We start from the raw sequence: 17,479 nt of genomic DNA, 5'->3' as shown, positions 1-17,479 counted from the left end.
TGTAATATTCAATTTTTTTGAGATGTACCTGTATATGAATGGTGTTAGCTTTATCCTTGGAGGTCCATTCATGCTGTACTTCATCTGTGACCCAATTAAAGTGTATCTGATTTTGTTCACAGCATGGGTTTACAGATGCTGAGGCACATACTTCACAGAGGTCTCTAATTTCAATAGTCTACAATCTACAAACCTCCAAGCCTCATGTGGTCTTCAGGTTAGCTCAGGGCAGTGTGTTGAGAGCTTTATGGAAGGGTTTCAGTGGCTGAGGAGCTGAATCCAAGCCTTACATCACAAGTGCTGTGCAAGGCATTGGATGTAGTGGTGTGAAGCACGTCGTCACTAGTGGAGGTATGTCCTCTGGAGTGGTGATTCATGCTTCTCTGCCTGGCTATCCAATGGGTTAGGGTCCCATGGATCTTGGTGGATCCAGGTGGATCCATGTATCCCATGGATCCACCTGGATCCATGGGCTATTCTACAGATTACCATAGAAATATCATAAATTAATATAAATATGATTTCCAACTTTCTTCTATAAATGCCATTATTAACAGAACAATTTACACAGAAACTTGATTATTTCATCTCACATTTGCATTTTGAGATGAAATTAAAAAAACACTATTTGTAGAGTTTTATAGATTTACAGTACATGAAAAAGAATATCCTAACTTAGCAGTAAACAATAAAACATGACATTTTAACATAAGGGAATAACAAGTAAGTAGGAAATAAATTACAATGGAAATGTTTTTAAAAACTGCATTTTCAATGGTAGCCACTGGCACAAAATAATGGTGAAATGATCCAGATTGCTCTATTTAGTTCTAAAGGCATATGATCAACTTGAGGAAAATAAATATTGAAAAATTAAAATGAACCCCAAAACGCATCAATGGTAAATGGCTTGTACTTGTATCAAGTCCCCAGAGACCCCAAAGCGTTTCACACTACAATCAGTCATTCACCCATTCATACACACATTCACACACTGACAGTTGTAAGCTACATTGTAGCCACAGCTGCTCTGGGGCAGACTGACAGAAGTGAAAAACATAAATACATTTTAGGTTATTTGCATGAACACAAAACAAACATAAACGAAACTGTCCAGAGATCCAGGAGGGTTAGATCTGGCTTTTTTGGCCTGCTTGGTCTTTTTCTAACGTTCTTTGTTCACTTGTTGAGTAACACAGCTGAGCTGAGCTTCAGTTCCAGAGCTTTTTAACAAGACGGGAACATCTAAAAACACTGACACTTTTTCCAATAAGCTATGACAAGAACAAGACATGTAGGGACATGATTTCAAGAATTCATTCACTTCTAATAGTACAAATAACCTACTGAAGAGGTTCAGCAGATTCCTTCACAGTGTTTTTCCTCACTAAAATAAAAGATCTGAGGTTGTCAGAGAACGTTATGGTGGGACTTGCATCTAAAATCAGACCTGGGGCTGTTCTGTGTTGCAGGCTGGAGGTGAGTGACTGGGGTCATATGGGAGGGCAAAATGAATCCCACATTCTCCACAAACAAAACAAAACCACTCAGCTTCAAGTGTTTGAGGGATTCTTCATTATAGACACGGGCTCCAATCAGTGGTGAAAGTGGACAAACTGTAACCTTATGAAAGCACACAGTTCAAACCTCTGTTTTATTCCTTCCTTATACTTAAGAACATATGATCACCCTCTGTCATCAAAGAAATCTTTATACATTCCCATTTGACTATTTTTGGTAATACCTTGCATTTAAATATCAAAAACATCTGCTAAATTGTAGAGCTGCCCTTTATCTCTGAGTTCAGTTCAGTTCATCCTGTGCTCCACAATCTGCATTAGAAATAAAAGTGCTCTTCGTCGTCATGTTAGCTTGTTAATCACACAGTATAGAGCAACAGAAAGGAAATGTTGTGGTCCAAGTGTTAGAACAGTGAAGAAATATGTAGATGTTCTTGATCGAACTACACCCCCCTGCATGTTATTAAGATGTAGTAATTAGCCTGCAGCACTAATAACGCAGTGTATTCCTGCTAGGACATGCACCTTTATGTAGGTGTGGGAAACATCATGCTGCTGTAACATTTTCCCCCTAGATTGCCACATATGCTGGTATATCTAAAAACACATCTAACATGGGGTCTGAATGTGATGAAATGAAGCACATTTTGTGGATTATCAAGTCCTGCCACGTCTTTGGAGTGTGTGTTAATACATTCACAGTGTTTCCATGCTGCAGGACAAGAACATTACATCTGCTGTGACATGGCTGTCTTGTATTTTCTTCTTCTATATTTAATGAACTGGTGATTAAATGTTCTATAAACAACACATAAAATGGGGGTAGATTTTCTTCTGAAACAACCCAGAGTCATTAAATACAGCAGGATTTTGAGAGACATCCGTGGGGTCATTCTTAGGAAGCTACAGCTAACATAAACTGATTTTTCTGAACCTTTAACAGCCCGTGGTCTGTAAATATCACTGGCTAACAATCAAGCCATCCTTTCAAGGAAACAACAAGCAGATGCAGTACATCAGCTGTGATAGCGAAGGTCTGTATCTAATATACCAGGGACTTTGACTCCTGATTACATTAATGAAAAAAATTTATAGAATACTTTAGTGTCCAAACACAAGTCTAAGTCAAGTTACGGGTCTTTACAGCAGAGGTCCAGTCAAGCCTGAAGTCCCTTTTTGCAACTTTAACACAACTCCAGTCTGGGTCTGAAACTTGAGTCTCAAACTCTACCATATGATGTACTGGTGATCTGTCCAGGGTATAGCCTGCCTCACACCCATTAACTGCTGGGAATGCAGATTAAGGACATGTTTTACATTTTAACGGAAGATTTTGGTGTTCAAATCCCAAGCTTTTTAAAAAGGAAAAATTACCATAAAACCACTATTAATTATTATATTTATGGAGTCCGTATTCAACAACGTTACAGAGATTTAAACTAATCAACCCACTAACCACAGTACTGCACTTTACAGCCTGGTGTTGAACTGATCATATCCAACAGCATGTAACAAAGCAGCTACCAGTCTGAAAGAGCATGAAATAACTTAGACTTAGCCTGCCTAATGCTAAAGAACAAGCAACAGACCCTTTGACTAGGAAGGCAGCAGGAACTGACCGGTTAGACAGGTGCCGGTGGAGGTGGAGTTGGAGCAGGGGCACAGTGCACAGGCTTCGGTCAGGGCGACACCAGGGCTGTGGTAGAAACCAGGCTTACACTCCTCACAGTTGGACCCCTGGGTGTTCCCGTCACAGTTCAGGCACACTCCTGGAGGACACAGCAAACGTTATGTGATAAATAGTTTTTTTTTTATTTGTGTATGAAAATAAAATCAGCATGTAATAAGTCTTCATATAAACTCCTCACTAAATTCCTGCCACCAAACAACTGGTTTGGTGCTGCTAAACGCAGTGTATAATTATAAGCATCTTCATGGAAAAGCTAAATACATTGGATAAAGGTAGTTCATCTTTCCAAGCATCAAATGTAGTTGTGTGTTTTGATGCTGAGAAAATGTGTAGAATCCTAAACAGCTGCATAAAAATATCATCATAGCGTATGAATGCAAAAACATGCAAAATGGATGTGTAGGTTTTCTTATCTAAACATGTAAATTAAAAAAAATATGTTCTATTTTGGAAAGATCATCAATCAGTGAACATCATAACATAAACTTCTCAGCCTATGCAACTCAATTTATGACAATTCAGCTGCTGCACTCCCCTGATTGGATGGTTTTACAGAGAAGGATGAACTGTGTGAAAATGGCCCAAGATCAGCCTGAGGATTCTCATCAGTGACAAACACTGACAGTCAACTTGAGTACTCTTAAAAGAGTTATTATTAACTGTAATTAAGACTGTAGTATAAGCAGAAATGTTGACCTGAGCTTTGCTAAGGTGCCCAGAGGTATTTAATCGCCAGAAGCCTGGTTCAGTCCATGAAAAATATTTTGGGCTTTAAATGGATTGTAGGTTTCCAAAGCCTCAGGGTTTCATTCTCTGAGACTAAAAAAAAGGATATTAGTCCATTTGAATTAAGATAATTAAAAAAGCTTTTTACCATTTCAATAAAAATTTGGAATATATGTTTAAATCTGGATAGTCAAAACCTACAAGTGACACAGAATCAGTGTCAAGATTATTATTTAGTTGTAGTAAACAATCTTCCTAAACGAAACAAAATAAAGTCCCCAGGTGTTATCCAGCTGGCTTGTTATATGAACACACTACCACAAACCAAAAGTGTGCTCGTCTGTTTTCAGTCAACTGTGCAACAGGTCGCTGCTCTAGTGGACCGCTCCGGTTCAGAGCTTTAATTCAGTGATCAAATGGTGCAGACAGGATTAGGTTCTAATGTTGGAAACACTCCAGATCTTTTCTTGATCATTGTTTAACATTTCAGCTAGTCCATGTCACAGAGTGTAAGGCAAATCCACTCCGAGGTTATTTCTGTTCTCTATCCCAAGGTTGTGGTGACCTATACACGTCCTCTGGGCAGAACCTTTTTCTTTCTGTATGACTGAAAAATTAGGTGGTCATGGTTAACGCACAAAAGCTAGCTATGTATGTATGCTGCAGTTGGAGGGCGCCATGAAATATCCTGGCCAGAGCAGAGCAAACAGTGTTCTTGTTCTTGACAGAAAGCAAACAAATGTACAAGCTCTTGCAAAGCAAGCAGAAGCCCTCACTCACACTAGGATTTCAATTCAGTTTATGTGCATGGCGCAAATTCACAACCCTTCACAAAACATAGTCAATTCACTCGAATCATACAGACAGATTCCACACAAATGGGACACATTTGCCCCATGTGTATGAGCAGCCAAGGTTTAAAGGCCTGGGTCAGGTTTTAAAGGAAGCTGTAGAACCTGAGCTTTGTTAATCCACAGCACAGCGACCACCGAGGCCAGGAGAAGGCCGCAGCTCTCCATCTGCCCATGCTTTAGAATAGGACGACATATGGCTTCTCAAACTGCCGCCCCAACACACAGTGTCCCCCTCTGCCTCTCTTCACTATCAGGCCTCTCGCTCTCAATCTCTGGTTGGTTCCTTAAGTATCCGAGCCCGACTGCTGTGAGGCGAGAGGCAATCCTCTGCTACACACAGGACAGAGTAGAGGATAGGTTTACCTTAAATTACCCTGAAAACTGGATTTGGAGGTCAGAGCATGTTGTCACATTAGTCAGTCTTTCTTTCACTGACACAACTGAAAGTAAAACCTGGTTAAATGTCTTGTATTTACTTCATATTGATATTGTATCATAGTTAAACAGAAAGCTGCGGATAGCTAAGCACAGTGTACACGTGTGACAGCATGCACGTTAAAGCTAATTGGGAGCTGATGTGAGCAAAGAAACCTAAAAAAACAGCAGTATCTCTATCTGAAGATCCTTGATCCTTTTAATGACCACATGTGACCAATGGGTTGACCATATTATAACTAAAAGAGAAAATGTATTATATAACACCTATCACATATTAATGTCAGTCTTGAGTCTTCTGCAGCCTCAACGGGTTTGTTTACTAGGATTGTCCTGCATTTAGCAAAATTTTTCTGCTGATCACCTCTGAGCAGCTTCCCTGTTCCTGCTGGAAAAAAGCAGTCCCACAGCATGATGCGGCCACCACCATGATTCACCCTGGGGTTTGTTTCTTCATGGTGATGTGAACTGTTGGTTTTCCACAACATTGTGTTTTACATGTAGGCCAAAAACTGACATTTTGGTCTTATCTGGCCAGAGCACCTTCATCCACATGTATGCAATGTTCCCACATGGATGGTGGCAAACTGCAAAAAGGACGTCTTATGGCCTCCTTTGAACAATTACTTTCTTCTTGAAAGTCTTCCATAAAGGCCAGATTTGTGAAGTGCAAAACGTTTGGCTGTCCTGTCAACATATTCACACCAAACCATAGAATAACTCCTGAGAAGCCCTCACAAGTCCCGTTCACTGCAGCATTTATCAGCATAGTAACCACTGCCACTTTGAAAGTCTGACCAATCACACAAATGTTGTCAGACACTACACAAAAGAAAGTTTCTGCCCAGATTATGTGTCAAGAACAAGCTGCAAGATCTCCCAACCTAGGGATGCAAGCTCAGAATGACTTCGTTTTGTTCTTGCAGGGAGAGAGAACACTTTTCTCTGTTCTGGTGGAGTTTGCACACGTCTTTAACCTTCTCCACAACTCTCTACTACTTTAGACCTCTCCACAACTTTCTTTCTGACCTATTTGCTGTGTTCCCTGGTCTTTGTGATGCCGTTTTGTTCACTAATGTTCTCTAACAAACCTCTGAGGCCTTCATAGAACAGTTGGGTTCATATTCAGATGAAATTATACACAGGCGTATTTACTAATTAGGTGATTTCTGGAGGCAACTGGTTGAAGTTGTTTTCAGGTGAAAGTGGAGCTGAATTTAAACATTTTTATTTGTATAATGTCCTTCCTCTTCTCAGTCATGATCTACTTTATGTTTGTCTGTCACATAAAACCCCAATAAGATGCTCTGAAGTTTGGGGTTGTAACGAGACTGAATGCAAAGGGGTGTGAATACTTTTGCGATGCCACAGCTCTAATGTATATCTGTCATGTCTCCCAGTAGTCACTCCCAACCTTTAAAGCCATAAACTGGGCAGTAAACACAGTAATTTCCTTGGAGCTAGCTGTGGGTCAGCTGTTGGTGGAAGACGTGGCTTTGTCTTGGGTGTTGAACTTCCTTTGTTCTATCTTTATAAATATCTAGGGCAGGGATTCTCCACCTTTATGTTCAGGGGTCCAAACAGGGATTTCTAGATAAATTAAAAGGTCCAGAACAAGTAGTGATGAGTGAATTCCTTTTAGTTAATTTGCTTTCTAATTACAAGCAACAGAAATAGCCTAACTTATACTATATCACCTTAATTACTTTTCATGCCTCAACAAATAAATTGTCTTTCTTTACCCACAAGAATAAACTAAATAAATGTACTGAGCTGAAACTGTAATACCAGAACAGCTGCAGTAAATCTCACAGCTACCCAGAGACAGTTAGAAAACACAGCAAGCTACTGTGAAAACAGCCCTGCTTGTCTCCAATCAGCTGCTTTAGGAAACTCTTTATTTACATACATTCGTTTTTATATTTTTATCAAATCACAATTTTATTTAACAAAATTCTATGTTTTGCGAAGTCATTATTTGATCTTAAAAAGAACCCAATCATTTAGTTTATGTAAACCATTTTAGGGTTTATTTGAAAACAAATTAAAATATAGCAGCAGGATTAGTTAAATGTTTTGACAACCATCCTAAAAATTCACCCATCAGCTTTAAGGTATTTTTTGTAATAAAACAGAACTAATTTCATATGAAGGTTCAGAAACTGAAGAATACAACTTTTATAAGCTTCAACTGATTCAAACTTAAAAGGAGTTGAACTTCGACAGGAGATTTTACAATATAATGATCTAACAAGACTTCACTTAACACGTGTAGCTTTTATTTTTTTTCTAAAGCCTTGTCTTATTTGGCACATATGGCTACAGAAAGTCTTCAGTGCGGTCCATCTGGCTCTGTGGAGGATCTTTGCACGGGGAGAAGTTGGCAGACATGGCAGGCTGACTTTTCTTCCTGTCTGTGTTGATGTGCCTTGCTGGTATTTCAGCTTTGACACTTAGACTGGTGAAAATGGTTTGTTTGTGAGATCAAACATACAAATGACCAAATTCTACAATATTCCACGGTTTATAAATGTTCATCTACACACCGCAGACTGGGTCCAGATTGACTGGACTGATCATCTGGTCCGCATAGGGATCAGAGTCACCAATTTTGATACAGGCTGATCTACTGATGTGTTGATGTCTAAACAGATGCTGTTAAAAATGTTTTATTTCCAATTTTTCTGTCTATTTTTAAAATAACCTACAGATCCTGTATTTCTGCAAAGATATCTGGGTCTTTGTGTTATGGTTTATTTGACTCTAACCGGGGGTTTGCATACTGATAAAGTTAAATGTTTCTACAGTTAAAAAAAACAAACCCTGTTCTGGCTCTTTCACTGGGTTCTACAATAAACCCTGAGAACTAAAGCCTTTTTCTCGCATCCTCTGTAAACTCACCAGACTGTGGGTGGCAGTAGTTGGTGTGGTTGTTGCACTGGCAGGGCCGACAGCCAGTGTTGCTGAAGTGGAAGAAACCTGGGTGGCACTCATCACACTTGGGTCCGTACACTCCTGTCTTACATGTGCAGATCCCTGAGCTGGAAGGAAGAGCAGGAGAAAAACAAGCTTAGTAGTAATGATGCCAAACTAAACCAAAGTAACAACAGTTAACTTGAGGTTTAGGTATTAGGCCTGGTATTTCAGAATGGGAAACACAGCTGATGTAGGCACAGATATATTAGAACCTAGCCTTCTCTTCCAGCTCCAGCCCTGAAACTGGACTTAAAGTCACGTTTTGGTCACCCTGCTGCTGCTTTTATGCAGTTATCAGATGATCTCATTTCCATGCTGATCATTTTGTGCATCCCTCTTTTGTGGAGCTTTGTCTAGGGGGGAGGGGTCTTGATTTGTAGCAGAAAAATGGGTGTACGCTGATGCAAATCTGAGGATTTATCAGGTCTCAATGGAAGCAATGGATACACCAATAACTGAGACATAACCCAGTTCAACAAATCATGTCTTTCTTTCAGTGTTGGAAAAAAGGCAGTGATGCATTTTACAAATAAACACAAGGACTTTCCATATGTCAATATCACAGGAGAAATCATAGTCAATGTTAAAGAATTGAAATACCTGAGTGTTACACTAGATCTGACCCTGATCTGATCTGATTTTGGATTGCATTTTATTTCTGCACAAACAGATTATTTATCTCCATATCTCTTACCTGCCATGAAGTTCGCTAAAAAGCTAGAATCTGGTGCAGCGCATCTTTACACTGTTAGACGTTAATATTTATCTGTACATTGTCCCTTATCAAATAAATGCACAAAACAAGGTGGAGCCTTAAATTAATGTGAAGCCAACAAAGTTACTGAAAGAAAAGGAAGCTACTTCATCCTACTGCTACACATTTCAATTCCTGTTGGGATGCTGTCACTTTCAAATGTGAGACAAATCTGTCTTTTTGTTTTACCATTCTTCATTTACGAGCGATGCAAATAGAGTTGGGGAGGCCAAAAAACTGAGCAAATAGAGGTGTGGTATTTAAATGCTGCTACTTCCCAGATTTGTCAGCGGCAGACTTTGAACGGGAACCAAAAGTATGAGGATTTCTGCAGCTGAATCAACAGCAGCTGTTAATAAATGAGGTCCAACGTGTTTGTTTTGGAGTAGCTGTAATAGTGGACACTGCAGAGTCATGCAGGCAAATCAGTCCAGATTGCAGCAGGTATGACACATGTAGCAGGAACTATGAGTCAGAACTGGGTCAGATCCGGTCAGACAACTTATGTCACAGCAGGTTGCCTACTTTGGAAAAAGCCAATTTTAGGGCCCAGAAATAAACACCATCACCTAGGAAACAGGTGTCCCCTTTCTTGATTATGACCTTTTATCAGTAGAGCCACAGCGATAAGGCCTTCTCTGGCAGTTACGGATTTCTAGTTGCTGCAGCAGACGTTTCCTGATCAGGTGTCTTCAGTCTACTGTTCATTTTTGCACTAAAGATATGCTAGGCTATTGCTTTTAAAGCAATAAAATGTAGATTTTTTTAATGGAATTTAATTATTTATTTACTTACCTTTTCTCATGTATTTTTTATTACTTATAAAATAAGCTTAAGTAGTTAAATGACAGTTTTTTAATCTGATTACTCAATTAATCGTCAGAATAATCAATAGAATACCTGATTACTAAAATAATTATTTGCTGCAGCCCTAAATCACAAAGGTATAGTTGTCCTGTAACTTGAACTCACTAGAGCTCATCTTCTGTTCAGTCAACATACACCATTTTTAACTTTGCTTCATTCAGCCTGTACAGAAAAGGTAGAGAGGCACTCAATCCAATGTTGACAGACATCAGGTGATTTTCAGCTCGAGCTGCCCTAGACAGCAAGCAGCCTGTCACAAACTCCAAAATCTGAACATTTTCCAAATTACAAACGCACCAGAAAACACCAGAATCTTTGCTGTGGATACTGTTACTGCATGAAGAAAACAAAGTTAGCTGTTTTCAGAATAAACAAGGCTTTAAAAAATGAATTCAGAGGAACCACCATGTTGCTAGAAGATTGTAAAAAGGAATTTTTCTACAGACCTTTAAACAGATCATTCATGCTGTTACATCTCCTATTTTGCTGTTGAAGTCGCTTTGAGAAAGGCCAGATGTAATACATTTGCTCTGTTTTATCTTTTTGAGCTTTTAACCTCTGTTATGGAACATGCACCATTTGGAAATGTTCCATTTTGGATATCACAGTTAAGGAAAAAGTCTATTTCACACACATGTAGGCTGATTTTTACAGTCACTACTGCTAACCATGATAGTCACGCTAAGTGCAAATACAAGCTGCTAAAGAAAGTTTAAAGTGTCAACTCCATAATGATTTTGTGTGTTTTAAAAAAGTAAACCCTGTTTTGCCAACCTCTCTCTCACTCACACAGTGCGACGTTGCCTTTGTGCCCAACATAAATAATGACTGCTAGTTCTTCTGAAAATGTTCTAAAAGAGAAGTCGGAACAGGATGAAAATGGTATTGGTAGGTTTAATTTTTACAAGAACTAGAAAGGGAAAATTGGACAAAAATTTCTGACCCAGGTATTTAACACACAGGTCACTAACACACTTCTACATTGATAATACAGTACAGGTCACACCTAATAAAGACATGAGAACACAACATGTCAATCTCACTAAAGTTCTTTATGCATACCAGTTTCTGTCTTTGGGCTGTCAGGTTGGATTCTTACTGTAAGCCGAACTGCATCAGGGTTACTATGTGAGCAAACAGACCCACATTTTAAGGCAGGCCAGAGCTCATGTATTTGGTCTTCACCACAGTATAGATGATCCTTCACACCCTCAGTAATTGTCCTGCTTTTCACGGTTTAGTAAAGCTAACTCACAAGTTGCATTATAAACTACTGGTCAGAAACAGCTTTAGGAAGAGCACTTATTGACCAGTGTGGGAAACCCCAACCCATGTCACAAGACTCTATTAGCCATCCCATTTCTTAAAAGAGGCTCAGTTCCTTTTAAACAAGAGTAGTAGCTAGTGTTTCTGCATCGTGAACTTCCAGGTCGCCTGAAGTCTCCAGTTAGAAGGGCAGACAGTAGATGGATCCACTTATTGTAGGCCAGCTTGTTTGAAAGACTTGTTAATTGCTTCGATTGGTTGTCAGAGCACACTGTGACATTTTATGACAGAATGTGGCGATGGACTTTGTTTTTTCTAAAAGGAAGGGCAGTCTATGAGTTCATGCATGCACACTGTGAACAGTCTGCATGTCCATCCTGCAACAGAGACATGGAAATCCTAATGATAATAATATTTACCAAACAATAAATGTTGGGGAGCTGTTGGTATCACTGTGGCCTTGCAGGTCTTTTGGCATGGAGTTTGCAGGTCCCCTAATGCATGCGTGGGTTCTCACCGGGTACTCCGGCTTCCTCCGACAGTCCAAAGACATGACTGTTAGGTTAATTGGTCACTCTATATTGCCCTTAGGTGTATGAATGAGTGTGTGCATGGTTGTTTGTGTGTTGCCCTGCAATGGACTGGCGACCTCTCCAGGGTGTACCTCGCCTCCCGCCCATAGATTGCTGGAGATAGGCACTAGCTTTCCCGTGACCCACTATGGGGAAGCGGTATAGAAGATGACTGACTGACTAAATGTTGAAAAACCTGCAAAGATGTGGTTCTAAAGTCACCTCTGGATTACATTTTTGTGTTTTACACTCATTTTCTCCTGACTGGAAGGGTTTAGTATTGTTCACATTTGACTTTTTATAGCTTGTGATGTTAAAACTTTAAACCACATTGTTTGTTTGAAACAACAGTTATTATTAATAATCCATAATAATCCAATTTATCAGTGCAGTACCAGCTGATCCATAACTGGACAATACATTAAAAAACAGTGTTGCCAATCCTGTCGGTCACTCGACATCTTCAGCAGATCAGGACCCAGTGTTTCAAAGATTTAATGGTTGAATGCTGTTTAAGGTAAAATGCAAAAATAGGGCAGATGGTCAACAGCATCTGATTTATGCTTTGCCATATAACCCACAACCCTGAATTATCACTTTCCAACCTTAATTGAAAAAAGACAAGCATTACAAAATACATTGGCCATTTCCATCATGTTTCTAATAAGCCTTCACCCTATTGTGTAAGCACGAATCATTTCTATTCTCACTCATTAAGAGGTTTGCCTGCCTCAAACATCCATCAACGACATGGCTGGAGAAAAAGAGGCTGAATGGCAGGACTCGCAAATGGACTGGGATGAAGCCTGTGAGGCCCCCTGAGGGCTTGGTAATCCCGCTGATAATTTGTGCCCTGTTGACCAGGGGGAGGGGTTTATTATTGTTTTGAATGGTTTCACTGTACCGTGTTGGATCAGCTGCTGTGTGCAGGATCTGCACATTAAGTAGGTCAGTATTACAGGGGCGACAAAGCTTAACCCCATTCTGCTCCTGCTTCAATGCTGGCTATTGGCTGTTACATATGTGGCAACAGATCAGACAGTGGCAAACATCCTCACTGCAGCACGGAAGGGGTAGTTTACCCACAGAGGGGTCAGTGGTTGTGGGAACCATAGTAAAGTAACGTATGCTGCTTCAGGTGGGTTTATAGACAAGCACCAAAATCCTGAGAAGCTGTGTGGAATAAACAGGAGTGGGGATCTGTCTCCTCCTACCCAACTGTCGTGGCTCAGATCAGCCTCCAATAGCCTCAACTCAAGCATTGACACGTTCAACCACTTACACAAAGAGCCAGGTCAAAGGTCAGGACTGTTCCAAGTCAAACAGTTAAAAAGGAATCTGAAGTGTTTTAGTTTGTTTAACTGACCTACTGAGGGGGTGCCAGGTTAAACACAGTCAATCCTGCGAAAATAGGTGAAAAAAAAAATTAAATACTGTTGGTGTTTTGTAGAAAATTATAAGATTAAAGTCCATCCTGTCTACACATAGTTAGGCCTAAAACTCTTCATACTCCTGGCAGATTTAGATTTCTGATAGTAAATGAGTCCTAAAGATAATAATGTCAAAGCAGTGTCAAATTTGAAAAAGAAAAATTATGTAAACATTTTTTTATAACCATTTCAATTATTAGTGTATTACAGAAATCAAACCCTTCCTATAATTGCTGAGCAGCTCTTTGCATGTTTCCTCTGGTATTTTGATGATTTATCTTCAGTGATGAGCTCCAAGTCTTTGAGGTTGAAAGGCCAACCATCACCCTAATTTTTTTTCTTCATCTACAGATTCTCCAACACATACAAGTTGGGACTCCGGCTGTTTATAGTACTCCCAGTCATTAGACTATACAGAAACCTCAGCCATTTTCAGAGAAGTATCTTAGTTAGCTCTGTCTGTCTGCCGTATTGATGAGTTTCATTCTAATGCGAATATCAAAAAGTTAGACACCTTATATTGTCTACAGAGCTACAGTACACAAGACGCAGTTCAGAGGCTTCTATGAGGAGCTACTTAGTTGAAAAGTATCTAAGAAGAAAACTGAATGAAACTTTAAGACTTGTTACCATCTCCATTGTTAAGTCATCTCATTGTGCCTGGAAATTTATCAAGCAGATTTCCACACCGGTTATTCCCAACTTCTTTGTTCAGTCCAAGCTCCTGTGTCATGCACATGCCTGTGCTAGACCACATTTATAAAGAAGCAGGATTCACAACCTGAAGAGCTTCAAAGCTGCAGCACATCAAACTTAGAAGATGCAGAATAAGGCTGGAGCTCACAATCATTTGCTGCCTGATATCTACATTAAGCGTGCACAATGAAAGCTGGAAAGCGACCAGTAAGCATCAGCTCTATTCTGTATCTTATTTACACTTTCCAAAAATATGCATAAATATTGAGAGATTTTTTTAAATGAGGGAAAATCTTCGTTTGAAAGAGTTTTGTTTTACTAGCTGCAAGCATCTATAAATGGGTTATTAGTCAATACAACTAAACGTTAATCCTGTGGACCTACTGTTTCTTTTTCTTTTATTCTGCTCTTTTCTTCAATCCAAAGATGAGTTAATGTTAAAAAAAACTGTAAAATGAGTTTTGTCAAATTAAGTAACATGATAGAACCTGAAAAACATCCGCAATCAATATTCAGCTTTTTCCATCCTCTGTTATCAAATGCTACACAGACAGTGCTGCCGACCCAAATAACTGCTATGACAGATACATATTGACATGACCTAGCATGAAAACATTTGGTATCACTGTGTGATCATTGTAAATCACATGATCTGCAGACCCTCTGGAGACAGAATACCACATCAGTGAGTGAGAGGGAAATATCTCACTGGCCCTATTGGGAAACCTGAATGGGACCATAATAACGTCTCACCAGGCTTTCCAGGGCTGCTCACCCTAAAGGAATGTCAGAGAAGTTCAGCCCAGGATGCCAGGCTTGGACGGGTTGTCAATGACACATTGTAGTGTACCATTCCTGACTCTGAAAGTCTCTACAAACCTGGTGGTTTACAATTTCCACATTATATTTACAAAATAGTGCAAACAATCATTATATTTTGTCCCAGTAGAAACTGGCAAGCAGGTTTAAACCTTTTACATTCCTTTACCTACCACTTTGCTAGGCTTCACATCAGAAGGTCACTTTACTAAAACCTTGGACCCGATTATACGCCACTGAGAACATTGGAAGTTCATGAGAAGATGGCAACAACCTGCATGTTTATCCATGATCAACAAATGGAAAAGCAGTTCATAGACAACAGAAAATGTCCTTTGTCTATGCAGTGATTGGCTGGCTGTGAAAAGTTCAAATAATTCACACACACACAAACACACACACACCTTGGCTGGCTGAAGAAGAGGCACAGGTATAGGTGCTGCTAACAGTGACAAGCTAAGTGCATGTAAAAACCCCACTCCTTCACATGCTTCCGATGTTCACCTTCAACCTGATTAGGGCCAATTCTCTTCACTATATATATGCTTCCAATAGGCAAAATTATCAGGCAGCATAGGATAAATTAGGAAAGATTTGCTGTTATTTCAGCTTTTAACTTTATGTTATCTCTCTTTTCTCTTCCTAGAAGCTATTCCTGGCTTGACTCTGTGTCTACCTGTGACACCTTTCTGGAGAGGGGCATCGTCCAAGCTTCTGCTGGCAACAACTTAATGCTCACCTTCTACAGATGATCCACATGGCCCTGTCTTTCAGTGTTTAACCCTTTCTCTCTCCTCGACATAGCAATTGACTGAGCTTTTAGTGTAACTAATTATATATGTACTCTCTTTCAGACTCTATCCTTGAAAACTGGCTCAGAGTTTATCTGTTCTTTCTTTCTAGATGAAACGATTAAAGGAGCAACATCCATTAACATTTATTTTTCCTTCCCATAGAAGGTACTCCTGGATCAGTGCTCCTGTGTTCTCTTTGTGTCTCTGCTCTGTTTTCTCAAACCCCCAGTCGGTCATGGCAGATGGCCGCTCACACTGAGCCTGGTTCTGCTGGAGGTTTCTTCCTGTTAAAAGGGAGTTTTTCCTCTCCACTGTTGCTACATGCATGCTCAGTATGAGGGATTGCTTCAAAGTCAACGCCAGTGACTGTCCACTGTCTCTACATGTTCATCCAGGAGGAGTGAATGCTACTAGTCACTGACTGGATGCAATCTGCTGGGTTTCCTTAGATAGAAAAACTTTTTAACCAATTTGAATAAATAACTGAATCTGACTGCACTGTTCAATGGTTAGGATTAATTGGAATATATGTACCTGACGTTTGTGAAGTTCCTTGAGACGACGTGTTGTGAATTGGCGCTATATAAATAAACTGAATTGAATTGAATACATTTGAAGTGGGAGAGTTTAGGATCCACGTCAAATGTTGGATTTTCATGCAGGTCTGACAACACACCTTTCTATATGCATTTACAAAGTTATGGATGCAGCCTAAACAAAAGCTGACCTGAACACATTAAAACACCTCTGGACACCAAGACCAACATTTCATTTAAGTGTCCAGGATCTGGTACTTATTTGATATTGTTCCCTTTCCAACTTTAAATTGCAGCTGGTCTTCATTCCACCTCACCTGACCTGTGGTTACTTATGAGCTCATAAATACTGTACAAACCAATTCTATTAAAGCATGCACATCCATCCACCCATCCATCCATCCATCCATCCATCCATCCATCCATTGACATTGAAACCTATGGAAATCAGTCACAAAACTCTGACAAGTGCATTTCTAGTTAGGTTAAGGTGGTTCTGATCTCCAAGCACAAACATACAGCACTATCCCCATCAGTCACACCGACCACCACTGTAAGGAAGAACTTCCTTCTAGTCCACACCATACAAACAGCTGTTAGCTATAGAGAACCTCTACCATGAATGCACTGAGCAGAGGTCGTAGTGCTATCACCCACGCTGATGGAGAGTAAGTTAATCTACACCCAGATGACTCAGCATTTTCTCTGTGTTCTATCTATTTTATGCAACTGAAGACTAACATTCAGGTTTTTTTTTTCCAGCTTGTTATGATATTTATACCAGCTCTTCTTGGCAGATTATTCACAATGTGTGTCATACTGCATGGCCATGTATCGTCCCATATTCTTTTAAACAGAGGGCACTCATAATCCAAGGAATACTCAATGTTATACAACTATGGTGACAGATGTCCATAAAGATAAGGACAATCTGGTGTCGAAGTAAGTAACTTCACACCTGCACAGTATTCTGACCCATCACTGTGTGGTCGGTTGATCATTACCACTTATATGTTTGTGTGTTTCTAACTTGTTTCATCACAATATAAATTCAGATGGATATTTGTTGGATTGGTCTAAATTAATCAACACAACAGAATTGTAAAATACTGTTAAATGTAAAATTAAATGGTAAATAACCCTATGTTATAGAACATCTTTTAAGTTACGTCATAATGAGTTGCGCAACCCCCAAATACAGAGCTTCTTAAATAGATGAACTGCACAATGTAGGTTTTAAAGTATCAGCAGGATCTAAAGAAGAAATAAAACAAAGAACTCCCTCTGTTCTAACCAGCTGCTGAGACTCTGCAAACAAAAAAATATCCCCGCAGCATGACGCTTCCACCGCCCTACCCACTGAGGGAAGGATCTACTTGCTATCCCCCTGTGAGTTACAAAATTTTTGAATTTCCTCATGGGATGAAGTTTTAAATACACCTCATCCAACTGATCTTTGCTGGGAAGCTTTGGACTTGTGTAACTTCTCTTATTACAGCCATACTGGTTCATACTGGGTTAGGTGATATATTATTATTTATATT

The 17,479-nt window shown here is 39.6% G+C and overlaps 1 protein-coding gene across 1 annotated transcript in view; it reads right to left on the bottom strand.

The window, feature by feature from the left end:
- The window catches only part of si:ch211-158d24.2 (multiple epidermal growth factor-like domains protein 9), a 45,483-nt gene that overhangs the window by 10,831 nt on the left and 17,173 nt on the right, over nt 1-17,479 (bottom strand). Inside the window, exons 3-4 of the mRNA XM_047382322.1 lie at nt 8,127-8,266; nt 3,140-3,289 (exon numbers count right to left, since the gene is read on the bottom strand). Of these exons, the coding sequence (XP_047238278.1) occupies nt 3,140-3,289; nt 8,127-8,266 (290 nt within the window). The remainder of the gene's footprint in view (nt 1-3,139; nt 3,290-8,126; nt 8,267-17,479) is intronic.

This window comes from Girardinichthys multiradiatus, chromosome 12 (assembly GCF_021462225.1).
Source record: "Girardinichthys multiradiatus isolate DD_20200921_A chromosome 12, DD_fGirMul_XY1, whole genome shotgun sequence".
Classification (NCBI taxonomy): Eukaryota; Metazoa; Chordata; class Actinopteri; order Cyprinodontiformes; family Goodeidae; genus Girardinichthys; species Girardinichthys multiradiatus.
Note: the sequence above shows the minus strand (reverse complement) of the source record. Positions and strands in the feature narration are given on the sequence as shown.